Here is a 26,800-nt window from a genome sequence, read left to right as displayed (position 1 = left end):
GCGGGGCGCGCTTCCCGGCGCCAGCGGCGGCACTTCCGGGCGGGCAGGTAGGGATGGGATGAAATTTAATTTGATTTAATTTAATTAATAGATAGTGTGTGATAGGGTAGAGCAGGGTATGGAGGGTGGGATGAGGCGCAGCTGAGGTGCTGCCCGGGCCTGTAGGGTCATCCCGGCGATGGCGATCCCCCCGCTGGCTGTTCCAGTGTGCGGTGCCCCCTCAGGCCCTCAGCCGAGGCAGCCCAGCTCCCGCAGCTCCTCCTCATTCCCTGACCCACAGACACCTCATCCAGAAATCCCTGCAGGATCACTGCCCCAGGTGGTGGGGAAGCCGAGCTTTTAAAGAGATTTAAGCTTAAACTGCACCAGCCTGTTCTAACGTGAGTCAGTTTTGAGTGGAGAGTTGCACCAAGGCTTGCAGCTGTGAAAAATGCATGTATTTTATGATTGGCTTTTCGCAAATATTCAAATGAATATTATATGTGTTGTGTTAGAAAGTTATGCTGTGTTAATTAAGCAGTATGTTAAATATAGTTTTAGATTATAACAAAATGTTAAAATAGAAACTATGCTATGTTGAATGCTTTTTTTAAAGAAAGGACTCACAGTGAGTTAGCAGCCACAGGACACCCAAATCTTTCAGAGAAGGAGAATTTATTGCCCTCTTATCAGAAGAAACGAACTTCTTCCCACCTTAAAGGCGCTGTCAGGATTCAGAGGCAGAAGCTGACACTGCCCAGACAGAATCCTGTATTTGAATGGAATTTATGCATCACATATAAAGTGTATTAATATGCAACAGGCTGTTGCTTTTAAGGGTTAATCCTCTGTTAACGTGGGTCCTTTTTTGGGCTTATTTTGCCCAGAACAAGGTACCCAGACATCCATAACTCTTTGTCTCTATTGTCTCATATTGTCCTAATTCAAATTGTCCAAATTATCATTACTCTAATTGTATTACTATTTTTATAACCATTTTATTACTATTAAACTTTTAAAACTTTAAAAACAAGCGATTGGCATTTTTCACACGGGGATCCCTTCCAGCCTAAGTGATTCCACAATCCTGGCAAAACAAAAGTGTGTCCCTGTGCTTGATACATGGATCTGGATTGTATCTGCTTGATACAGTCTGTGTCACATGAATCTCCCTTATTTATTTCCATGATTCCTGACTCAGGGTCTCGTTTCTGATTTACAGAATCACAGGATGTTCTGAGCTGGGAGGGACCCACAAGGATCATCAAGTCCAGCTCTGGAGTGAATGGCCCATTCCAGGACTGGCCCCACAACCTGGGTGTTTTCAGCACCAGGCTCTGACCTGCTGAGCTCATCTCAGGGTCCTGGGTCAGTATTAAAGTTATTGTTTAAGCATTCTGCAGCGTTTGAGTGAAGTTAGTGAGTGGGCAGTGGAACAGGATGATGCTAAAGTTGGGGAGAAGCTGCTTTGGGGTGTCAGGACACCAAGCAGTGCTTCCAGCATTCCTTCTGAGTGAAAAACCCTCTGCTGGGCAGCCTCAACTTAAGATTCTCCCCCAGGCTTAGAGTTCCTGGCTGGAGCTGTCCCAGCTGCAGCTGTGGCTGCCCCTGGATCCCTGGAATTGTCCAAGGCTGGGTTGGAGGGGGCTTGGAGCAGGATGGGACAGTGGAAGGTGTCCCTGCCATGGCAGGGGTGGAACAGATGCTTTGAGACCTAGAACAGAGCTAAAGAATAAAGCAGGGATTTATTAAAAGGATCTCCTCCATGGATCCACCTTGGGCAGCACAAGAGCCCAGCCAGGGCTGCACCCAAGGTGAACCAAAATGGGCACAAAATGAAACAAAATGGGCACAAAATGCACGGCCAGGCTCAGGGTCTGTCACTGTGATCAGTTCTGCTCCATTTGCATGTTGGAGTAAATTGTGCAATTCCAGCTTTAGGTCATTGCAATCCCAGCCTGCTTGTTTTTCTCTCTTCAGCCCACATTGTTTGTGCTCTTGGGCTGAGATTTGCATCATTTGTCCTTGGTCCCCAGCTAGAGAAGGAATTGTTTTATTTAGCTATTCTGTGCAGAGAGCTCACCATCCCTTAGTGTGTAGCTCAGAACTGCACACTAAAGCAGCACAGACTCTGAAAAACACAAAATCTAAAACCTGAGGCACCAGAATGAGACAGGCTTTGAGTCTCTGTCCCAAACCATACTCAAACCCTGCTTGCTTTGCTTTCCTCCTCCTTCCCCAGCCCAACATCTCCACATTCCAGAAGCATCTCCCTGCTGGGGCTGTTTCCCCTGGTGGATCTGTTTCCCCTGGAGGGGCTGTTTCCCCTGGCAGGGCTGTTTTCCCTGGTGGATCTGTTTCCCCTGGCAGGGCTGTTTTCCCTGGCAGGGCTGTTTTCCCTGGTGGATCTGTTTCCCCTGGTGGATCTGTTTCCCCTGGCAGGGCTGTTTTCCCTGGCAGGGCTGTTTCCCCTGGTGGATCTGTTTCCCCTGGCAGGGCTGTTTTCCCTGGTGGATCTGTTTTCCCTGGTGGATCTGTTTCCCCTGGAGGGGCTGTTCCCCCTGGCAGGGCTGTTTTCCCTGGTGGATCTGTTTTCCCTGGTGGATCTGTTTCCCCTGGAGAGGCCGTTTCCCCTGGCAGGGCTGTTTTCCCTGGTGGATCTGTTTTCCCTGGTGGATCTGTTTTCCCTGGCAGGGCTGTTTTCCCTGGTGGATCTGTTTCCCCTGGCAGGGCTGTTTTCCCTGGTGGATCTGTTTCCCCTGGAGCAGTGTGATGACCCCTGTTGCCCGTGTCCCCAGGGCTGGTGGCAGGAGGTGGCAGCATGAGCGAGTTCCGCATCCACCACGACGTGAACGAGCTGCTGAGCCTGCTGCGCGTGCACGGCGGCGAGGGCGCCGAGGTCTACATCGAGCTGCTGCAGAAGAACCGCACGCCCTACGTCACCACCAACGTCTCTGCCCACAGTGCCAAGGTCCTGCCGCCCTCTGATGCCAAAGCAGCTCGGTGCCCATCCAGGGAAAATGGGAAAAGGAGGGGATGGTTGGGTCCGGGGTGGCGGTCTGGGCGGGAAAAAGGTGGAGCGGTTGAGGGAGAGGAGGAATGTTAGGACTGGGGTGTGGGGAAGTTGAAAGAAGGAGGTTGTTTTGTGGGATGTTGGGAGGGAGTTGTTCCCTGAGAAGCTGTGGCTGGCCCTGGATCCTTGGAAGTGTCCAAGGTGAGGTTGGATAGGGCTTGGAGCCACTTGGGATAGTGGAAATTGTCCCAGCCCATGGAACAAGATCACCTTGAAGTTCCCTTCCCCTTCCCTTCCCACAGGGCTTGGACCCACCTGGGATAGTGGAAGGTGTCCCTGCCTGTGGAACAAGATCACCTTGAAGTTCCCTTCCCTTCCCTTCCCTTCCCCTTCCCTTCCCTTCCCTTCCCTTCCCTTCCCTTCCCTTCCCTTCCCTTCCCTTCCCTTCCCTTCCCTTCCCTTCCCTTCCCTTCCCTTCCCTTCCCTTCCCTTCCCTTCCCTTCCCTTCCCTTCCCTTCCCTTCCCTTCCCTTCCCTTCCCTTCCCACAGGGCTTGGACCCACCTGGGATAGTGGAAGGTGTCAAGATCACCTTGAAATTCCCTTCCCACCCAAACCTTTCCTTGATTCCATGATTGTGGTATTCACATTCTCTGAACAGAGGTGCTGTTCAGAATTCATTCTCTCTCCCAGGATTTTTCCTGGGAGAAGCTCAGAGAAGAAGAGAAAACAATTCTTATTTCTATCCCCTGCTCCTGTTGTTGCACATGTGGAATGTGTTATGGAGATTGTTTACCCACAGTGGTTTGTTAAATAGACAGAGTGAGAGTTGTTTTGATTCCTTGGTCAGTTGGGTCACAGCTGTGTCCTGCCTGTCTCAGACAGTCACAGGTTTTTCTTTAGTATCTCCTTTAGCAGAGTACACTAATAATACTAATAATATACTAATAATACTAATAATATACTAAAAATACTATACTATTCTTTGGTATAGTATGTCTTTAGTATGTCATTTAGTACAGTGTTAATGTAATATAGTAAAACTAAATAAAGCAATTGTTCAGCCTTCTGAAACCATGGAGTCAGAGCACATTATTGCCCTCTTATTGGGGTTGCTCTTCTACTATACATGATGAAATGGAAATTGTATAAAATGCAATTATATGACTAAAACATGACTTTTTTCTTCTGAATATCTCCCAAATACTAGAGATTAAAGCCTGGCACTCATGATCAGACTCATACTTTTATAGCTCTATAACTTATATAGCTTTTGTGGCCATAAGACATCTTTTTGTTTTCATTTTTAAAAGCAATCCACCAATCAAGCTCAGGTGCTGTGAAGTCTCCAGCTCTGTCTGGAACTTGGCATCTTTGTAGCCTGAGCTGCTTGTTTGCTCTAATTCCATTTCATTTTAATTATAACTCCATTTAATATTAACCTGCTGTTTTACAGGTGAAAATAGCAGAGTTTTCTCGAACTCCTGAAGATTTTTTGAAGAAGTATGATGAGCTGAAGTCTAAAAACACAAGACATCTGGATTCTTTGGTTTATCTGCTGTCCAAACTCACCGAAGACAAAGAGGTTGGTTCCTCCTTTAGAACTGGGTGTTGAGGAGTAGCAACAATGCAATGTTTGATTTATGGTAAAGCTCAGTGAAATCTGTAGAAATCAACAAATGAGCAGTTCTGTTAAAGCCCTGCTGAGAGTTATGCTCCTCTTGATATAATCCATCAAGACATGGAAAACTGGGACAGAGTTTGTGGTTAGACTCACACATGGTCATGTGTTTCTTGCTTTCAGTTGTGCTGCCCTGCATTCACAAAACCTTTTCTTTGTTTCTCTATGTACAGACACTCCACTACCTGCAGCAAAATGCAAAAGAAAGGGCAGAACTGGCAGCAAATGCAGGCACCAGCAGCAGCAGCACAAATTTCTCCATCCCCTGCTCCACCTCCAAGATGTCTCTGCAGGAGCTGGAGGAGCTGCGCAAGCAGCTGGGCAGTGTCACAGCCAGCTCCAGTGCACAGCAGGTACAAAGCCCTTCCTTCCCAGGCTCTGGGCACAAAATCTGCCCTTCTGGTAGTCAGGCAGTATTAAATCTTGGTGCTGTTCCTTGTAGAAGTGGCTTTTTTCTATTCCAGTCAGTTGAGGTTACATTCTTTGAGGTAATTCTAAGGTAAAATTCACAGGTAAATTCTTCTCTGTGAGGAATCTGGCACAGGCTGCCCAGAGCAGCTGTGGGTGTTTCATCCCAAGGCCAGGGCTTGGAGCAACCTGGCATCATGGAAAAGACACAAAGGAAGAGGGAAACCAGGCTTAGCAAACAGTTAAACATTTCGTTAGCAGGAGGTTGTGAGGTCAGAGTGCAAAAGGGCTGATTATTACTTAAATCCCAAATTCTGTTTCCTGTCATTATAAAAAACTGCACTCTGGTAGCTTGACCTGCCAAACAAGACTGGGAGGAAAAAAACGGTGAAAAACTCATGGGTCAAGATAAAGATATTTTGGCTGTAGAAGGCAGAGGAGCAAAAGTTTATGGAGAGTTTTTTGGACAGAGGGGAAAGAAGAAAAGATGCTCAGAGGTCCACAGTGCCTTCTCATGTCTGATCAGCAAAATCTAACAGGGGACAAGCCTCAGATCACTTCAGGCCCTCAATGGCAAGAGGGATGGATTTATTCCATGTCCCATGCTTTGGGTGTCAGCTTGAAGGGCTCTACATGAGTGTGAAGATGGAGGAGAACTCAAATCCTAAACAAAGGGTCCAACCCCTCACCTTGTCAGCAGTGATGAGACCAGCCTTGTCCTACATCCCCTGAAATACTGCACAGACACTGGGCCTGACTCATCCTGATCCTTCACAGACAATCTGAGTCAAGTGGGTGATTTAGATCATGAGGGGAAGATGAATTTCCAGTGATAAAACTGATCTTCTTACCAGGATTTATGTGTGAACTTGCTAAAAGAGGACAGACCTGGAAGTGCCGTTCCCTGGGATGTGCAGTTCACAGCCAGAGGGATTGAAATGCCATCACAAGCCAAGATCTGTGTTCCCTGCTGCTCCATTTGCAGTCTCTTCAGACTTAAAGAGCTGAAACTGTGTTTAAAGGCCCTGATGCTCAGGCCTGTTGGGTCAGTAAAGGCTGGGACAGGAGGACATTCCTTGGAAGTGTTGGTTCTGCTCAGCCTGTGACCAGATGTTCTGTCTGTGAGAGTCACAGATGGAGCTGGAGGTGTTTGTGGAGCTCAGAGCCCAGCCCTTCATCCCCCTCCGTGGCTGTTGGCACTGCCCTTGCTCAAGATGTCAGCTGCAGGTTCCCCACCATGACAGTGGCAAGCTGTGCCAGGGCTGTGGGTGCCACCTGAGGGTTGGTCCTCAGCCCTGGGAGCTTTCTCCAGGCTGTTGTTGAAGCCTGTAGTGACAGTGACCTGAATTTTGAGTTGCAGAGAGAAGGTGATTCATGTCCCTGTGGCTTGTGCTTTGTCACCAGTGCCACAAGTGCTGTGCCATCTGCCCTGGGATTGCTTGGCACTGACAGAGAGATGATCATGCAGGGATTGGAGTTAGTGCTTGGACCAGTTTTGGTCCAGGATTCATGGAGGTGGGCGAAGTTTAGTGTTCCCTTTCAGGTGGATGTGTCCTTTATAGCCAAAATGTTGCCTTTTTTGACCTCTGCCAGTTAACAAAGTTACACTAGAGCTGGTTGAACTGCAACAGAAGAGCCCTTGTTATAGAATAAACAGAGAATAAACATATAGAATAAATATAGTGCCTCTTGTTACAGAATAAAATCAGAGAAGTAAACAGAGAATAAACATACAGAATAAATATAGTGCCTCTTGTTACAGAATAAAATCAGAGAAATAAACAGAGAATAAACATATAGAATAAATATAGTGCCTCTTGTTACAGAATAAAATCAGAGAAGTAAACATAGAATAAACATATAGAATAAATATAGTGCCTCTTGTTACAGAATAAAATCAGAGAAATAAACAGAGAATAAACATATAGAATAAACATAGTGCCCCTTGTTACAGAATAAAATCAGAGAGTCATCAAGTCCAGCCCTGGACTGAATATCACCATGCCCACTAAACCATGTCCCCAGCTGCCATTTCTGCCCATGTTTTGAGCACTTCCAGAGGTGGTGACACCACCATTTCCCTGGGGAGCTTGTTCCAGTGATTAACCACTCTCTCAGAGAAGAAATTTTTCCTGCCTGCCATTTGGGAAGACCCACTGGTGGCTGCCCTTCTCCCAAGCAGAACATGTTCATACAACCAACTGAGATTTGCAGTTTAATAGGTTTAGCCATCCTTTGAATTGCTGGCACCTTGCTCGATGCTTCCTATTTCTCCACATCCAAGTCCCAGTTCTGTGAGGGGAGCAGAGGAAATCAAGGTCCTTTCAGCAGATCACCCACACATGATGTAAATAAGAAAGTCAAATGAGCCTGTGCTTATCCCTTTTCTCACACACACACTCACATCTGTGAGTGGAGTTTCTGCAATGGCCTTCACCAGCCCTGGCTTTGTGCACTTGGGCCTCCAAATGTTCACTGTGGGTTGTGCATCTCACAAGCTTCCCCAGCTGATGATTGATCCTGCACTCCATTTATTTTAGTGTCAGAGCTGGGGGTGGGAGAGTCTTTCAGTCTTCAAGAGCTCACTTCCTTCGCCAACTCCCACTCAGAGCAAAAAAACTCCATCATTTTCCAGCTCTCTGGGGGTGGATTTGTCTGGGTTGCATTTGGCATGGAGTTCAGAGGTGCTCAGTGCCCCTGGAACAGGATGCTGGTGCTTCTGGAAGGAGTTTGGTGCTGTCTCCAAACCAGCAATCACTGCCTGCTCCTTGTGCATGTCCCCATTCTGCTTCCCTGGGTGTGCCCCAGCACCCAAGCCAGTGGGGACAGATGCAGAAAGGCATTATTTGATGTACCCACACATAAAAAGGTCAAATATATGAAAAAATATGCTTTTTTTTTTGCAGCAGTTGGACAAATTGACTAGGTGGCACTGAGAAATTAAACCCTCCACCTTGCTACTGAAATACCAGCCACTCTCCTTTCTGTTCTCAAGTCCTTCAATTGGTCTGCAGTCAAATTCTCCCTGAAATTAAACATTTCTTGGACTTCTGAAAGTCTCCTGGTTTTTTTCCTTTCTTTCCCTCTCTCTCTTTCTCCAACAGCCTCTCGAGCTTACACGAAAAATCCTCCGGGATAAGCAGAACAAGAAGAATTCTGGGCAGCCCATTCCAGTATTTCCATCCTGGGTGTATGAGAGACCTGCACTCATTGGGGATTTCTTAATTGGCACCAGCCTAAGCACTGACACAACAGTACCAATAGGTATGTGGAACACAGGCAAAATTGCATTCATTTGTGGTGTTTTGTTCTCATTCAGAAATGCTGTCCAGATGTTCACACTCAGCAAAACTTGGCTCTTGGCACTTCTTTTCTTTGGGCTGTTTTCTGGGTATTTGAATATTTTGGTGGCAGGTTGGGGAGGTTGTTGGTGTTGGAAGTAACTGGGCACTTTTGGGTGGGAGGATTTTCCTGCTGGATTTGAGTAGGAATGAGCAAAGGATTCTGTTCTCCAGGAAATCAAAGTACAAGGCTGAAACAGGTGGCACATTTTGTCCTTTTTTTTGTCTTTTTTTTTTTGTCTCCTCTTTGGGAACAGGCACTTTGCCACTGGCCTCCCAGGAATCCATGATTGTGGAGGACTTGCTGTACGTGCTGATTGGAGTGGATGGCAGGTACATCACAGCACAGGCCCTGGTGGGCAGGCAGAACAGAGCCTTCTCACTTGATCCAAACCTGGACTTGTCCATCAAGGAGTTGGTGACCAGGATTCTTCCTGTGGCTGCCAGTTACTCTGCTGTCACCAGGTACTGAGCTGGGTTTTGTCAGGGGATCTCCTGTGAGAATAGAGAATCTGCCATTGTGTAGGTGTTAACTTGCATGCTTAATTTAAACCAGAGGGTATAAAATGAGTGACAATTTATTTGGGTCAGTTTTAGCTCTGCTGGGTTTTTCCTCTGTGCTGCCAGTTCACTTTTTCATTCACACAGCTTTGTTCTTTCCAGTCTTAGCCTTGGTGATTTCAAATAAAATGCAGTTATGGTGTATCTGCCTATTCTGGCTTCTCTTCCCACTCTGCTATGAAATTCCCCATATTTCCTGCTTTTTGCTCCTCTCTGGGCATCCAGGACTGAGAGAATCTTTGTGTGCTGGTTCCACTTTCTACACAGTGCTTTTACAAATGGTTCTAATTCCCTTGTGGCTGGAGAGGAAACATCTTCCCACAGCTTTCCCTTCTAGGAAATGTGGGATGGGAAATAAAGGAGAGGGACTGGTGTGATTCCCAGCATGGGATCTACTGGTGTGCCTGCACAGTGTCCTGAAGGCAGAACTTCCTGAAAATCACACAAATTGCTTTGCCTGACAGAGTTTTCATTTTGCTTTTTACAGGTTTATAGAGGAGAAGTCCTCCTTTGAGTATGGACAGGTAAATCATGCTCTGGCTGCAGCCATGAGGACTCTAATCAAGGAATACATGATATTAATTACCCAGCTGGAGCACCTTCAGAGGCAGGGCCTGCTGTCACTGCAGAAGCTGTGGTTTTACATCCAGCCCACAATGAGGACCCTGGAGATTCTGGCTTCACTGGGTAAATTTCCAAAATTTACAGGTTGTGAGAGCTGCAGGGTAGCCAAGCAGGCAGGACATGTCCCATTTGGATTTCCTGCTTTATTAAAGAAGAAAGCCCAGGGGAATTGTACTTGTGAGGGCACTGCACTTCTTCTGGAGAAGAACACTCAGCTTCTAGGGGTGAATGAGCCTTTGGAGCTGTCAGGAGGCACCTCAGGGCGTTTTGCCTGCACAGCCCTTGCCCTTCCCATCAGCTGGATCCATCACTGCTGCCTCTCCTCAGCTCCTTTCCAGACTCCTCTCCAGCTCTGTATGGGTACAATCCCTGGAAATTCCTAGTCCAGCCCCTTGCTTACAGCTACACAGGCAGCTCAGGGGGCCATGTCCAATCTGGGGATTTTATTTCAGGACTTTTCAGGTTGTAAGTGTCTTATATTGTTGTTTTGTTTTTGTTTTTAATTCCAGCTACTTCTGTGGATAAGGGTGAATGTATGGGAGGATCAACCCTGAGCTTGCTCCATGACAAGACTTTCAATTACACAGGGGACAGCCAGGCCCAGGAGCTGTGCCTGTATTTAACCAAGGCAGCCAGCGTGCCTTACTTTGAAATCCTGGAAAAGTGGATATATAGAGGCATCATTAATGATCCATACAGGTAAAGAACAGTACAAAATGAAATTAAATGCAAATCTTCATGAATTCTGATCTGCTTTGTTGAGTCTGTGTTGCCTGGGGGCCTGAAACAACCCTCTTGGAAGTTTTGTGGCTTTTGTAGAGTCACTTGAAGCATTCTGATGTATTTGATAGTTTATGCAGCATTTCTCTTTCCCACATTTTCAGAATCCTAAGGTGAGGACAAAGATGAAGGTAAAATATCTGAAATTAATGCCTTTGTGCTGGTGACAAAGGCCAGTTTCCTCACCCCTGCACTGACAAACAGATAATGTTCAGCCTTGGCTTATGAACCCTGTAAAATTCTGTTTCTCATTGCAGATCATCAGAGACACTGCATAGTGCTTTTCCTCTTGCTTCACAGACAGACAAATTTCAGTTCTTGATTGGATATGTCCTCATGAGACCTTATTTCTGATAGATCCCATTCCCAGTTTGCAGGTCAAACCCAGTAATCCTCATTGTGCCACTTCCTGCCCCTAAACATCTGCTTTAACTGTTCAGTGAGTTCATGGTGGAGGAGCACGAGCTGCAGAAGGAGAAGATTCAGGAGGACTATAATGACAAGTACTGGGATCAGAGATACACTGTTGTCCAGCAGCAGATCCCCTCCTTCCTGCAGAAAATGGCTGACAAAATCCTAAGCACAGGTAGGTGCTTCTGCTGTGACAGGAACCCTGAGGCAGGCTGGTCTTGTGTGAGGAGAAGGGAAATGTCACCATGCCTTGCCACTTTGTGGGGTTGTCCAGCTGAATTGAGAGCAGTAGAAGAGTCAGATTTAAAAGGAACCCCAAACCCTATAAATGAAGCAGCACAGGAGCCCAGCAGCAAGGGGAGCTGTCTGTCTCACTGCTGTTTTGTGAGCAGGTTTTCTGGCTGGATGGAGCTGAGGTTTGACTGAGTGTTAATTTAAACATTCAACCTCTTATCCTTGTACAAAGTGACTTCAAGAGAAGAGTTTCAGGCCACCTGCAGAGATGTTTTGTCACCACTGGGAAACCAAACCATTTCTAAATCTCCTTAAATGTGATACCAGCTGCCTCTTTTAAAGTTCTGTATCATCTTTTGAAAAGTGCCTAAATCCTTTCCAACTTTCAGCACAACACAGTGTAAACATTTCTCAGCACATCTTCCTCTTGAAGGGAGTGGTGTGGAAGTTTCCCTGTTGGTATGAATATGGGACATTCTTTCTTTTTCATTTCAGGGAAATATTTAAATGTTGTGAGGGAATGTGGGCGAGATGTCACCTGCCCTGTGGCCAAAGAGGTCATCTACACTTTAAAGGAGAGAGCCTATGTGGAACAAATAGAAAAAGCATATAACTATGCCAGCAAAGTTCTTCTGGACTTCCTGATGGAGGAGAAAGAGCTGGTGGCTCACCTAAGGTTGGATTTATTTTATTAAATGCATGATAAATAGATTGGTTCTGCTAAGGGACATAAATTTTTGAAGTTAGCTCTGTTCTCTTGGGATATTTCCAAGGTGTTCTCTCTATTTCCATTTAGAAAGGTTGACCTAAAAAATAAGATTTGGGTTTTTTTTCCCTGGAGAGGAGGAAAAAAAATGTCTAAAATGATAGAAATGTTGAGTGGGAAAGATGTTGGGGATCTCTGGTCCAACTTCTTTGGAAGGCTGTTGCCAAAACTAGGTCAGGGCTTTGTCTAGCCCAGATCAGGAGTGTGGAGCCACCCTGTGTTATGGCTGTGCTCCTGTTTTTGCTCCAAAGCCTGCAGTTATCATGTGTCATCTCTGAGCAGGCACTTGGTTAATCCTCAGGCTCACCTCAGAACTGCTTCCAAGCTCTGTGCCCACCACAGGGAACACTTCCTGGTGCCAGGTGAACATCAGAGTTCATGTGTCCTGTTACAGCAAAAGTCTGCTGGATTTTAAAAAATTAACACAGATATTTGTTGAGAGGAAGGCAGGATTCTGCTCAGAACTGGCAGCTGCCCCTTGGCTGGAGCAGATCTGGGAATTGTTCAGGACAGCAGTAGGAGCCTGCACACAGCACACCTAGGAGTTTTGGGGTTTTTTTCATTTTTCTAGGCAAAAAACAACAGCAGCAGCCCTGATCTGACTGCACAGAAGTGTCCTGACTGAGGAGGTAGGGAGGAGGAGACATCCATAAAAGCCTGGTCTCCAAACTGGTTATTTATGGCTGTGTGTGCTCTCCAGAAAGAGAAATATTTTGAATATTTTGTGCTCAAACCCCCCAGGCTCGTTGAATTAATTGCATTTGTTCCTTTAGGTTTGATATGGCTTAACTTTAAGAAAAGTCATCAATTGTCTTTTCATTTTCTTGAGCAGATCTATAAAACACTATTTCCTGATGGATCAAGGGGACTTTTTTGTTCACTTCATGGATCTGACAGAGGAGGAACTGAAGAAGCCTGTGGATGACATCATAACAACAAGGCTGGAGGCTCTGCTGGAATTAGCCCTGAGAATGAGCACAGCCAACACTGATCCCTTCAAGGATGATTTAAAGGTGAGAATGGGTGGAAGCAGAAGATAAATTGACTTTGAGCAGAAGGTCTGGGAGATCTGTGTTGTGCCTGTGAGAACCTGCTGCTTCCTAGGTTGGTGTGACAGCAGTGACTCTGACCTTGGGCACCTTGCTGTTGTTCCACAGCAGCTCTGGGTGTCCTGTGGCTTCATTTTTTCCTTGCTCCTCCCTTACAGATTGACTTGATGCCCCATGACCTCATCACACAGCTGCTGAGGGTGTTGGCCATAGAAACAAAGCAGGAGAAAGCCATCATCAGTGCAGAGCCCACAGAGCTCACCCTCAGCGGCCTGGAGGCCTTTTCCTTCGACTACATTGTGAAGTGGCCTCTGTCCCTCATCATAAACAGGTAAGGCATCGTTCCACTGAGGGAAAAACAGACTGGTACTCTCCCAAGAGGCCTTTCATGCAGGAATCAAACATTCCTCAAAGCTGGAGAGCAGAAGAAAACACACTTTCTGCTATCTCTGGTTGCAGACTCAAAGCATTCAGGCTGTTGCTACTCTAACAGGCTATTTTGCATTTAACTGAGCTGTGAGGGTCCAAATGGAATTCTGCAGGAATTTGCTTCTTGTTTCCCTGGGAAAACACTGCTGTGAGCCACAAGCAAATGGGACAAGCAGCACTGAGTGAGCAGAGTGGCAGATTCCAAATTGCTGAATGCCAGCAATTAACTCCTCCCTTAATTTCCCCTCTTCCATTGAAAAATTCCATTGAATCGGTGAGACTTTCCCAACGCCGCGACGCTTTTGGGATTTTGTCTCTTCCTTCCCAACACAGTGTGTTAGCTCTGGTGGTAGCTATGGAAGTGAAAATAGGATTTTGGTAAGGTTTCCTGAACTGTATCGACTGGAGCTCTGCAGACACCTACGCCCAAGTGTCTGAGCACAGACCTGAATCCAGTCCCAGAGCTATAAATAAGCAGCCCCATCTGCTTGTGACAGTGCATTGCTGCTGGGGTAATGCTGCCTGGAGCTTGGTTACAGCTTTGCCTCCCCTTTTTTTGGAAAATCTGGCTAAATTCTAAAATCCTGGTGAATTCTTGGGTGACCATCTCAGCCTTAGCATGGTGACCACAGTGTCTGCACCTTCCCTCCCAGCCCATGTGAGTGACCCCTGCCTGGAACTGGAGGGAATTAAGGAGGCTGGTGATAAACCCGCTGGCAGGAAATATGGAGGAGGGTCTCCTTGGAGAGGAATTCTTTGGGGGGGGGGGTTGCAAATGTGGCTCTCTTGCTTTGGTTCAGTGCAGATCTGTGTGTGTCTGAAGGCGTGAGGAACATATTGTGTAAAGTCTCTTTACCTCTGAGCAGCCTCAGCCTTCACAGCTTGGTCTGTCAATCAGAGCAGGACTTCAAAATCTGCATGGGCTTCTCCTTTCTTTCCAGGAAAGCACTGACAAGGTACCAGATGCTTTTCAGACACATGTTCTACTGCAAGCACGTGGAAAGGCAGCTGTGCAATGTTTGGATCAGCAATAAGACAGCCAAACAATTCTCCCTGCATTCAGCTAAGTGGTACAGCTTTTTATTTGGTTTTTTTTTCAGTTTTGGGTCTCCTTCTTGCTAATTAGATACCTCATGACATAGCTCAGACAATGCTGAGCTGAAAAAGATCCTTACAAATGTCTTACAGGCTCAGAGACACCAATTTGTAACATTTTAGGTTTCACTCAATAGCTGTTTGTAAAGTTGCTTTAATATTTAATATCAAAATTTTAGTTTTGTACGAACAAATATTTAAAGCCTATGCCAGGCTCAAAACTCTGACTCTACTAATTGAAAAATACTCAGAGCTGGTTTGCAGTGACTACAATCCCTCTCACACTGCAGCAAGGCATTTGCTAGGACAGGAATATTTAGCTCTGTGCTTGGCTGTGCAAGGCTGGTGCTAGTTCTCCGTGGCATTTGCTAGCTCTGAGCTGTGTGGGTGTGATTTCTCCCCTAGGTTTGCTGGTGCTTTCACACTGCGGCAGCGGATGCTGAATTTTGTGCAGAATATCCAGTATTACATGATGTTTGAAGTGATGGAGCCAACATGGCACATCCTGGAGAAGAACCTGAAGCTGGTGAGTGAAGTTGGAAATGGAAGGCTTAACAAATGGAAGGCCTAATTTCAGTAACTGCAGCTGTCTGTTGGTTTTTTTGGAGGCATTAAAATATCTGGGAGCTGCTGTTCCTGCCACATTGCAGAGTGCTGCTGTTCTGCACCACCTTTCTGCTCGATTAGTCATACATCCCTTTCCTGTGCTGCATCCTCCTGTCTCACTCTGCTCCCTGTTATGTAAAGGCAGGTTCTGCTCAACATTCCCATCCACAGGGGAGAGAGAGAGCTGTGCAAAAGGAAGGTGGATGCAAAGGTCATAAGCCAGTCCAGGCATCTCCAGCTGATTCCTTGGCTGGGTTACAGTGCTCCTAAAGTAGAGCCTGTGCTTTCCCTTCCATGAAACTGCCAAGGACTGGCAGGCAGGGAATGCTTGGTTTAAAAAATACCATTATTATCATCATCATCATCATCATCATCATCATTCCCTCTGGTAGTCACCTTGTGATCAGATGCTTCTGGGTTGTGCATCTTTTTCCTCTTACACCCTGAAAAACACAAAACACTCCTCTGAGGTACCAAACCACCCAACACCCCTGCAATCAGCTCTCTTGGCAGCCCTTGTGGATCTTCAGCATCATCTGATCCTGCCTTAGCTCTTCCTGTGCCCTGAGGAGGTTTTTGGGGTCAGCCTGCCAACATTTTCATGCCCTGTTATGTTTTTTTTTTCCTGGAGAATTCACAGGAGGGAGCAGGTCTAGGATTGTGAGTGTCTCTGCACATTCTTGGCAGAACTTCTGAATGAGAAAGGGTTCATATGTCAAGCTCCTGGATAATCTGGGAATTGTACTTATTTCTTAATTTTGTTGCAAGTTTAGGTTTGTGAAATACATCATTCAGTTTACTGTACTTGCATGGAGGCTGTTGTTGAAGTTATCCTGTCCCTGTTTTCTCCTTTAATTTGTATTTTAGGGGGGAAAAGGATGATCCTCACTGGTCTCATGTAGTACATTTTATTTGTCACACTTCTCTCTTCCTAAAGAGAGATGCTCTCTTCCTAAAATTGTGGCTGGGATCTTCATCTGCACAACATCACTGTCTTCATCAACACAACTTCATCATCATCTTCATTAGAAAGCTGCACTTGTCCCTGTTCTGCAGTAGCTTAAAGGGATGTGGTGTGGGTTCCAAAATGCTGGGAATTCTCAGAACTTTGGGCTTGTAAACTACAGCTTAGAATTAAAGACAGGATTTGATCTGAGATCTTGGAAAAGGCTTCCAAACTTAGGTGCTAGAAGTGAGAATGTGGATTTATAGTTTAAAGCATGGTAAGTTAAGAAGAGGAAAGTTTAGAGTTTTAGAGTTTAAGATATAGAAAAAATAAAAGTGGTTACAGGGGTAAACAAAAAGTTTAGAATGCGGTACTGTAAGTTTGTGTGTCATAACATGATTGGCTAAGAGAGCTGTAGCATGAGTCCATATTTAAGGATTGGGTCCAAAACATAAATATCCTTGTTGGCAGTGTTTTATTGGTCAATAAATCCTTAAGAGATCTTGTAATTAGGGGTCTTGTAACTTTCTAAACCATACAATAAAGATGTGAGCCAAACTCACTCTTCAATAAACCACATCATCTGAAAACTCAGAAATCCATCTCTAACTCATTCAGAATTCCTTCCAAAATCCCCAAAGTGTGGCAGGGGTTTCCTGCACTGGTCCTGCTGGAGCAGTGTGGATGCTGAGGCAGTTTGAGTCCTGTGGTTCTTTGCTAAGCTTTGATTTGTGTTCTGAGCTTCAGCACCGTGCAGAGTGAGAGGGAGTTTTAATCTCTCATTTAAAACTCAAAACTGAAACAGCCTGTTGGAGTAGCAGGGATGAACAAAAATCCTACAGAATCCTCCCAACACTGCATGTCCCAGTTCCTTATTGGGTCCTGAAGCATATTTCTGAATAGCCTGTATGTTTTAATTATGAGTTTATTAACATTTTAAGATTTATTGACATTAAGATTTGTTTTTCCCTTTTGCTCTTGTTTTCACTGACTTTACTGAGGTTGTGGAGGTGGGAGTGGCCATGACAAGCAGATTTAAAAACAAAGGAAATGCAAGTTCCTAAAGCAGATAACTGCATCCTTTCCAGGGAAGAGCTTGGGTGATCAAAGCAAGCATTTTGTGGGCAGTGGTGTGATAAATGAAAGGTTTAAAGCCTGTGAGGGCTGTTGGAGGCAGCAATGCAGATGCAGTCTCCATCTCTGGGTGTTTCTGGGAGCTACACCAGGAGTTGCTCACTCTGAGGGGTCCCTGGCAGAGGCAGGGTGCTGGGCTGCAGCTTTGGGGCAGAGCATGGTTTGGTTTGTCATTTTTGGGCTGTCCTGTCACAGGCATCCAACATTGACGATGTCCTGAGCCACCACACCAGCTTCCTGGACAACTGCCTGAAGGACTGCATGCTCACCAACCCAGAGCTGCTCAAGATCTTCTCCAAGCTGATGTCTGTGTGTGTCATGTTCACCAACTGCATGCAGGTGTGTACAGCCTCCCTGTGCCACAGTCCCTGTGCCACCCCACATGGACTTGTCTCTGTTCCCTCTGTCTGCAGCTTTAGGGCTTCACAGCTGACACCTCTCCTAAATGGTTTCTGTGGCTTCTTACTGCACAAAATTCTCCTTTTTCCATGTGGAGATCAGGTTCATATGGACCAAATTCCCTCTGTTGAGGTGTAAGTTGTAGTGCTCTGTAGAGATCTCTCTTGAGGGTGAGGTGAGGGGTGCATTCCAGCATCAGGGAGCCCACACAGCTTTTCTAAAATTCACTTTCCAGTGGGTTGTGAGAGATCTGTGTACCAGCATTGAAAAGACAGGTGTCTGCTGAGGAAGGCAGGAGCTTCCTTGAAATGGAAAATGGAAACCTCTTCCCTCTGAATTATTATAATTTTGAAATTAAGGGGCTCTCAGGCAGAGATATGGGAATAGGAATAACAGTTCTTGACTAGGAAAATTAAAATACAGATGCAATAGTACAAAAAGATAAACAGAGCCAGACCATGCCCTGCCCCCTGTGTGCCAGGGGGTGTCCCAGCCCCATCCCATGGGGGCTCAGCCCTCCTGCAGTGCCAGCTGTGGCTCTGCTGCAGCAGGGATCCTGCACAAGGGGGGAGTTTTCCTCTGCAGCTCCAGGGCTGCTGCAGATGGGCCTGGGCTCCCTCTGGCCATGCAGGGCAGCAGAAAGCTGCTCCTCTGGCAATGCAGGGGGCAAAGGCTGCTGTGGGGTCCCAAAGCTCAGATTGGATCCAGGCAGGAATGCTTGGCTCCTCCCCTGGGCGGAGCATCTCCCCATGGGATGGTGGGATTGGATCAGCCATGCAGGGACACTCACTGGCCATGGACAGGAGATAATTAATAATTAATGGCCCATGAACAGCAGATAATTAATAATTAATGGCCTATGAACAGCAGAGGTCTCCTGGAGGGAGGATGGGTTGTGGAAGAGATAAACAAAACTGCCCAGTTAACAGCAGAGAACTGCCCCACCTCTGACAGATGGGGACAGAATCCACACCCCCATTTCCAGCCTCAGACCTGCATGCTGAATTCAGACTCACAGTTAGCTCTCCAGGGAGTTGGGCTGGGCACAGCTAAGCCTTGTGCTGTGCCACAAAGGAAGAGATGAGCTGTAACCATGTCCCCAACGCTGTCCCCTTGGCAGAGGTTCACCCAGAGCATGAAGCTGGACAGTGAGATGGAGAGGCTCACCCTGGAGCACGGCACCATGCTGGGCCCTCCCACTGAGGAGGAGCGTGCTGAGGAGGCTGCCAAGAAGAAGCTGACCAACAAGGTGGGACACTCTGGCCAGGGTGGCCACGTGCAGGTAGCCCTTCCTGGTTTCTAGACCACCTCTGGCCCCAAAACCACAACCTTTGTGGAATTGTGGGCAGTGTGGAGCTCTGCTGGAGTTCTCAAAGCCTGCTTTGAAGACCCTGTCTCTCCCACTGCAGTCCCTGCACTGGTGTTTGAGTTTCACTTGTGTTTTCAGCTGTGCAGAGCCACATCCAGGCTTTGAAAATGCCAGCAATTCACCATTCCTAGAGTGTGAGCAGGGCTGTTTGCAGTCCATGGCTTTCACACCTGGGGGATCTGCCCTGTCCATATTTCTCTGTCTGGATGCACAGGGGGTTTGCTCTGTGGCTGGCAGATCCTGCTGTCCCTCTGGCACACACTGCATCACCATGCAGTCACAGAGCTCCAGAGGTCACAGCCTGTCATAGGCAACACACATTTTCTGCCTGCTGGCTTTCCCTCCTGCTTGAAAATGAGCAATGGCAGCATTTATCTGTGGATAACTCAGCTGGGATCTGCTCTGGGCTTCTCCCAGGCTGGGCACAGCAGGGCTGTTAGCTACCAAGGAGTTTGAAAGGTTTATTTCAGAGTGAAGTTTGCTGGCAGTGCTTTTGGGTGGGTTAGGGAATGGAGGGAATCACTGTGTACAGATCAGCACCCACATGGGGCCACTCTGCCTTTGTCTTGGCAGCTTTTAGCAGAGCATGCTGACAGCCTGCACCTCACATCTGGCTTTGAAGCCACCATCAACAAGTTTGACAGCAATTTCTCCACACATCTGCTGGACCTGCTGGACAAGCTGAGCGTGTACAGCACCAATGACTGTGAGCACAGCATGCTCAACATCATCTACAGGTGAGCCAGGCCTTCCCTGTCTGTGAATTCCCCTCCCCAGGGCCCAGGTTCAGCTCAGGAAATGCTCGTTATAGCTGAGAAATGTGTTTATTTAGGAGCTCTGAGCAGCCTGGGCTAGAGGAAGGTGTCCCTGCCCATGGCAGGGGGTTGGAATGAGATGGGCTTTGAGGTGCCTTCCAGCTCAGACCATTCTGCTTTGCATTTCAACCCTAGGCTTTAGGAAAACCCCAAAGCATTCCTCTGAATTGTGTGAAATTTGGCCATTAATACTGTAAATGTAGTGTTAGTTTTCCTGGGGTTATCTCACTGTGGAGACAGTGAATAAACCAATTTCCAACTACAGGGTTAGCATTCCAAGATGAGAAAATCACACAAAGGTTTTATCATTAAGTGTCTATTTTAAGTTCCCATGTTGCATTTATTTCAACAAGCAGCTTCTTGGAAATCAGAATTCCTTCAGAAATACATAAAAGTCAGGTACACAGGATGGGAGGGGAGAGAAAGCAGATGGAAGTTTTGCTGCTGGGTGTTGCTTTTTCAAGAAAAAACCTCCCTGGAGGTCTTTGGAGTTTTTTTTCTGTTCCCTGTCCACCTGCACTGATATCTTTTCTGGGTGGCTGATACCCCCACAGCTCTGTTGAGATGTGCTACACCTGAGAGCAGAGAGAGGGAATGTCTCACAAATGTTTTTTAAGGAGATTGTTGTCCCCTCCTGGTGCTGCTTCTGACAGCATCTGTCAGGGCTGTCAGGATTGCTGGTACTTTGCAAACCCTTGTTAGGTGAAGTATTCCCACAGGAGATTGTGCTTCCACTTGTTCTTTTCTTCTGGGAGCTTCTTGTCCAGCCCCTTGTCCAGGTTGGCACAGCCCCTGGCAGTGCCCCAGGGCTGCTTGGTGCTCTGAGCTCTCCTGCTTCCACCCCCTGTCAGGGGAGCATTCCCAGCCCCCAGAGCTGCCCCTGTGGGTGCTGCTGGGCCCATGAAGTGGGAATGTGGGTGAGGAGCCCTTCTCCACAGCCCTAAGAACTCTGTCTGGCTCCAGCTCTGAAGTAACCAGAGTCAGAGGTCTTCTCCTCATCTTGGAATTCCTCCAAAGCACTGTTTGTGTGGCTGTGGTGTTGTTCCTGTCAGGACTAACCAGGGCCCCCAAATCTCTGCAGGACCTTTTGGGAGAGGCTGCTGTGGCTTCTCAACATTTCATGTCACCCTTCATGTGCCTGGAGACCCCAGCTCATCATCATCATCATCATCATCAGGCTGTTGAGGTTCCAGGCAGGATCCATCTGTGGGAAAGGCTGGCAGGATTCAGCTCTCCCTGTTCCCTGGCTGCCATCACTGCTGGGTGTTACAGGAGCATCCAGACTGGGGTTAGATTCAGGGATTGGGTCCACAGGCAGCTGAGTCACCCAGGCAGGAGCATTCAGTGCTCCTCAGTGCTCCAGCTCTCCTCCTTTATCCTTTTTTTTAAACATTTTTCCCATCTCCAGTACAAGTTCTAACAGAGGGGAATGTTCATGTTCATGTCCATGACTTCCCCATCCAGGAGATCTTGATGTCAGCTCACCCCATGATCCCAGGGCACAGGGGACATGGCCAGGACACTGCTGAGGACCAAATTACTAACTCTGCCATGGTGGGAATGTCCCCCTGTGCCAGGACAGTGGGACAGCCTGGCTGTGTGTCCTGCCCAGGGTGCCACACCAGGAGCTGCTCCATCAGTGTCACAGCCCCTCTGGGGCTCAGCTGGGCCAGCAGGTGACTGCTGAGCTGTGAAAGCTCTGCAGCTGCTGCTGCCAAGCACAGAGGGGTTGGGTTGTGCAAGCAGCACTTCCTGATTCAGGGAAAGGAGAAGTGATGGTGCAGATGATGCAGTGCTGCTGTCTGTGGTGTGTGCTGTGGACAGTGACCCAGCTGCACCCAGAGGCTCAGGGGAGGGTCTGGCTGCTTTGCCCTCCCTTTGTTCCCATGTCCCTGTCCTTATGCCACCAGGGCTGTCACCACTGTCATGTCCCCCCCTAGACTGAACTCTCTGGGACCACTTGAGTCTTCATCAAGACACTGGAGTTGCTGGACTTTTCCTGTCAACCCAGAAATCCTGGGTGTGACACCCCATGGGACCTTTCCTGTCTGATGTCCCCAATTCTTCAGCAGAAATCCTGGGTGTGACACCCTATGGGACCTTTCCTGTCTGATGTCCCCAATTCCTCAGCAGAAATCCTGGGTGTGAGCAGCCCAAGGGACCTTTCCAGTCTGATGTCCCCAATTCCTCAGCAGAAATCCTGGTGTGAACAGCCCAAGGGACCTTTCCTGTCTGATGTCCCCAATTCCTCAGCAGAAATCCTGGGTGTGAGCAGCCCATGGGACCTTTCCTGTCTGATGTCCCCAATTCCTCAGCAGAAATCCTGGTGTGAACAGCCCAAGGGACATTTCCAGTCTGATGTCCCCAATTCCTCAGCAGAAATCCTGGTGTGAACAGCCCAAGGGACCTTTCCAGTCCCTGCTCAGGGCTGGTGAAAGGGTGGGAGCCCCACAGTGAATGTCACCCAGAGGTGACATTTAGCTCCCATTCAGGTTGGAGGGATTGCTGGCTCCAGGCCTGGGCTCTATGGCAACAGGAACCTGGGAAGCAGAGTGGAGACAGTTGCCATCTGAAATAACATATTTGAGAGAGTTTATAAGGAAGAGTTTGTAAGACACACCACACTTTTCTTCTAATTTATAACCTTTTTATGGGACTGCTTTCCAACAGGGATCATCAACATGTCAGATAAATAACAAAATTCACAGTTCTGGTACTTGCTCATCATTTACTTGATCCTGGTTAGCACTTACTCATTTTGTGGTACTGAGTAACTGAGACATTTTATTTGTGGCATCAAGCAACAGGAGATGGAGATGCAGAAGGTTTCCTCCAGAGCTCACAGGTGACAGATCTCTGCTGTGCCCAAGCCCTGCTCAGTGTGTCATGGGCTAGAATCAGAAAATCTCCTGAGGTGGAAGGGACCCAACAAGGATCTTGCAGACACGCCAACAATCCCACCCTGGAGCAGTGTCCAAGCTCTCCTGGAGCTCTGGCAGCCTCAGGGCTGTGCCCATTCCCTGGGGAGCCTGGGCAGTGCCAGCACCCTCTGGGGGAAGAACCTTTCCCTAAAATCCAACCTAAACCTCCCCTGGGCCAGCTCCAGCCTTTCCCTTGGGAGTGCAGGAACTCTCCAGCCACTGCAACACATCCCAGGAGAGAAAAGGAGTAGAGCTACAATGGAGAGGGCTCTGTCAGCAGGATTAGTTAAGCCCTCATTCTTAGAAATCTCATCCATCAGTGTGGTTACCAGCATCCTTCCCTTACCAGTGTGGAGGTAGCTGAGCTCAGAGTAGGTCACCAGGACGTGGAGTGGTGCAAACCTCACCACAAAACAAGAAGCTGGCACATAAGCACATGCTGAGGGAGCACCACAGAGATTCTGAAGAAATGGTTATCAGGGATCACTTGAAACTAAAAACAGCTGAAAGGGAAGCCAAGCAAAACCTGCCAGTCACTGAGCTGGGCATGAAGCAGCTTTAGAAATGGAGCAGGTGCTCAAAGCAGCAAGTCCTGGCCTTGTGTTTGAAGCAAAACTTGCCCAGAGCTCTCACCTCAGTGTCAGGTTTCCCTGGTTCAACTCCTCGGGGATGAAGGCAATGTAAAGCTTTTCAGCCAGGAGAGAGCAACAGATAAATTCCATCTGTCGAGGCTCTGTTTTCTGCAGGCACCAAAAAATGTCAAGGAACAATTTGTTGCCGTTTGTGTGAGGTTGTTAAGCAACATGAAACTCAAATATTGTGCCCATTCAGTTGGTACTGGAGCAGCCTAATTTGAGAAAGGGAGAGAGTAACTTTGGTGTGATTCATGGGCTGTCACTGCCTGCCTGCTCAGTGATCCAGGGCACACGAGCTGCACAGGCTGCTCTGGGCTGTGCCAAGGGAAGGTCCCAGCAGGCTTGGGGCTGGGTGGCATCACTCTGGATGACCAGGGAGGTGGGGTTGTGGTGGTGCCCCTGGTGGTGAGTGCTTTGGAGAGGCTTTTCCAAGTGTCCCCTGTGGCTGAGCACCTTCTGGCCACGTGCTGGTGTTGGTGAGTTGTGGATTCATGGGGAGCATCCTGGTGTTAGCCAGGGGATGGTGGGGATGGGAACCTCAGCGTTTCCTGGTGCTGGGTGGCCTGCAGAGGAGCTGTGGGCATTTGGTCCTTCCCAATGTGTTTGGGACAGATTCCTGATGCATTTCCCTGTCAAAGGCTTGGCACAGAGCAGGTGTCACCACACCCATGGCACAGCACATGTCCCGTGCAGGGACAGGGCTCCCTGGTGTCCCTGTGGTATTTTCTGAAAAATCTCCTGAGAGGCTGAGAAGCCTCAGAAAAGAGATTTAAACAATAATTATCTGATTGCTTGGGATGGGGTTTGGAGGTTGCTCACCAACAGGTGCATCTTGGATTGGTTCCATGTGAATTGTTTTTAATTAATGACCCATCACAGCCAGCTGTGTCGGACTCTCTGGTCAGTCACGGGTTTTTATTATCATTCTTTTCTAACCTTCTGATGCATCCTTTCTCTTTCTTTAGTATAGATTTAGTAGATAATTTTATTTTAATATAATAGAATATCATAAAATAATAAATCACCCTTCTAGTTGAGAAGGCTGGTGAGAACTTGGGAGTCAGATTCTCATCTCTCGCCTTGTCCTGGGGACCCTCAAAACAACTGGTGACAGCAATTGTTACAACACCACAGCAATTGGTGACACCAGTTGGTGACCAGAGCACCCTGTGGGTGTCCTGGGGGGGTTCCTGCTGCCACCAGCCCTGCCCAGGTGTGTTCTGTCCCCCAGGTTGGACTTCAATGGCTTCTACACGGAGCGCCTGGAGCACATGTCGGCCGAGCGCAGCCGCAAGGCGCCGCCGCTGCTGCCCCGCCTGGCCGTGCCTGCCCAGTGAGCCCAGCCCGCCCTGCCACTGACCCTGCCAGCCCTCACCCTCCTGACCTGGTTGTAATGGTTCAGGCTTTTTTTGCTCTTTTTTTTTATTACTGTGTTGTACTCTGATGTGTTTGTCTGTTGTAAAATAAATTAAAAAAACAATAACAACAAGAAAAAAAAATCAGGGTTGTTTTGTCTGTTAACAGAACACGAATTGTTGTGGGTGCTCCATCCCTGGGAGTGCCCAAGGACAGGCTGGACAGGGCTTGGAGCAAGCTGGGATAGTGGAAGGTGTCCCTGCCCATGCCATGGGATAACCTTTAAGTTCCTTTCCAGCCCCAAGCCCGCAGCACAGCAGTTCCAGGGAATCTGAATATTGCCTGAGGCAGTTTGAGAGGGAAGAGAGGGAAGCATAGAGGGAAGAACATGAAACTCAAATGTCTCCCAGGAACAAGGGGTAACCAGGGCCAGGGGCACAGAGGCCTTGGGGGCAGGAGTGGGGACCTGGGGATGTGTGTGAGGGCTGTGGGCACAGGACTGAGTGCTCCTGTCCTTCCTCTCCCTCACTGCTCCTGTGCAGCGACCTCCTGGAGCTCAGAGGAGGGAGAGCCAGGTTCTGTGTGCTCCGTGGCCTACAGCTGCTGATCCTGCTTGCCAGAGGGTGGGGACCAGCAGCCAGCACTGAGTCCCACTGGAAGTCATGGAGAGTTCATTGAATCAACATTGAATTTATGACTAATCCCAAATCCGCTCACACCCACGTGCCTCTGTCCATTTCCATTTCCTGGTTGTCCCTGGCCAGAAACACCCAGAAATACAAACGTGCCCAGCTTATCTGCCCTGATCTGCCAGCTCCAGTGCTTCCTGTGACAGTCCAGCCACCCCAGTGCCCTGAGTGCCCCTGCAGAGCCACAGGACGTGTCCCACCAAGCCACACACACAGTCCCCAGTGCCACCCGGACCATCCTCCCACCCCAATGTCCTGTGGGCATCCTCCTCCCCCTCACTGACTCAGCCCCCCGTGCCCCAGGGACTGTCCCCAGAGCCTCACAGCCAGCCATGATTCCCCACAGAGCACTCCTGGATGCTCATGGACAGTCCCCAGTGTCCCCTCCGGTGTCCTGCAGACCTTCCCTGTCACCCTGTGCATGCCAGGGACCATCCTGATACCCTGTGAGCCCTTCCCAGTGCCCCTTGGACAGTCCCCAGTGCCCCTTGGACAGTCCCCAGTGCCCCATGGACCCTCCCAGAGCCCCATGGACAGTCCCCAGTGCCCCATGTCCCTCCCAGTGCCCCTTGGACAGTCCCCAGTGCCCCAGGGACCCTCCCCAGTGCTCCCTCCCCAGTGTCCCTCAGCCCCTCCAGGTGTCCCTGTGTACCCTCCCCGATTCTCCACGGACCCCCGTGATTGCCCGGGCACAGTCCCCAAGGCCTCACAGAGCCCCACAGAGCACCTTCACATTCCCCGTGGGCACTCCCCATTTCCCTACGGACACCCCCGGTGCCCGCGGATCCTCCTCGATCCCCGCCGGCTGCCCCCGGTGCCGTGGCCCCTCCTCAGTTCCCCATGGACGCCCTCAATGTCCCCGGAGCCCCCTCCCCACTGCCAGCAGGCAGCTCCCCATGCCCTCCCCGGTGCCCCGTGCCCCCATCTCCCTGTGCCCCATCTCCCGGTGCCCCCATCTCCGGGTGCCCCCCTCTCCCCATGCCCCCATCTCCCTGTGCCCCATCTCCCGGTGCCCCCATCTCCCTGTGCCCCATCTCCCGGTGCCCCCATCTCCGGGTGCCCCCCTCTCCCCATGGCCCCATCTCCTTGTGCCCCATCTCCCGGTGCCCGCCATCTCCCTGTGCCCCATCTCCCGGTGCCCCCATCTCCCGTGTCCTCATCCCCCGGTGCCCCCATCCCCCTGTGCCCCATCCCCCGGTGCCCCCATCCCCCGGTGCCCCCATCTCCCGGTGCCCCCATCTCCCGGTGCCCCCCTCTCCCGGTGCCCCCATATCCCGGTGCCCCCATCTCCCTGTGCCCCATCTCCCCGTGCCCCCATCTCCCTGTGCCCCCATCCCCCGGTGCCCCTCATATCCCGGTGCCCCCCTCTCCCCATGCCCGCCATCTCCCGTGTCCTCATCTCCCGGTGCCCCCATATCCCGGTTCCCCGTGCCCCTATCTCCCGGTGCCCCCATCTCCCAGTGCCCCCATCTCCCTGTGCCCCTCATATCCCGGTGCCCCTCATATCCCGGTTCCCCGTGCCCCCATCTCCCTGTGCCCCATCTCCCGGTGCCCCCATCCC

The 26,800-nt window shown here is 49.0% G+C and overlaps 1 protein-coding gene across 2 annotated transcripts; it reads left to right on the top strand.

The window, feature by feature from the left end:
- The first annotated feature begins 7 nt into the window (after positions 1–7).
- On the top strand, positions 8–24,673 carry TUBGCP2 (tubulin gamma complex component 2). 2 transcript variants are annotated; one of them, XM_058029394.1, is made up of 19 exons: positions 8–47; positions 1,202–1,347; positions 2,778–2,950; positions 4,447–4,575; positions 4,845–5,024; positions 8,184–8,343; positions 8,678–8,885; positions 9,469–9,668; positions 10,115–10,304; positions 10,826–10,971; positions 11,526–11,706; positions 12,629–12,809; positions 13,004–13,176; positions 14,216–14,344; positions 14,775–14,895; positions 17,251–17,394; positions 18,575–18,703; positions 19,397–19,560; positions 24,426–24,673. In XM_058029394.1, exons 3-19 carry the CDS (start codon positions 2,801–2,803, stop codon positions 24,529–24,531), a joined length of 2,691 nt encoding a protein of 896 aa, XP_057885377.1. In that variant the 5' UTR covers positions 8–47; positions 1,202–1,347; positions 2,778–2,800; the 3' UTR covers positions 24,532–24,673. The 2 variants fall into 2 exon arrangements, with proteins under 2 accessions (XP_057885377.1, XP_057885378.1); XM_058029395.1 differs by lacking the exon at positions 1,202–1,347 and having other exon boundaries at positions 28–47.
- The last annotated feature ends 2,127 nt before the right edge of the window (positions 24,674–26,800 follow it).

The sequence above is a fragment of the Melospiza georgiana genome, chromosome 8 (assembly GCF_028018845.1).
Source record: "Melospiza georgiana isolate bMelGeo1 chromosome 8, bMelGeo1.pri, whole genome shotgun sequence".
Classification (NCBI taxonomy): Eukaryota; Metazoa; Chordata; class Aves; order Passeriformes; family Passerellidae; genus Melospiza; species Melospiza georgiana.
Note: the sequence above shows the minus strand (reverse complement) of the source record. Positions and strands in the feature narration are given on the sequence as shown.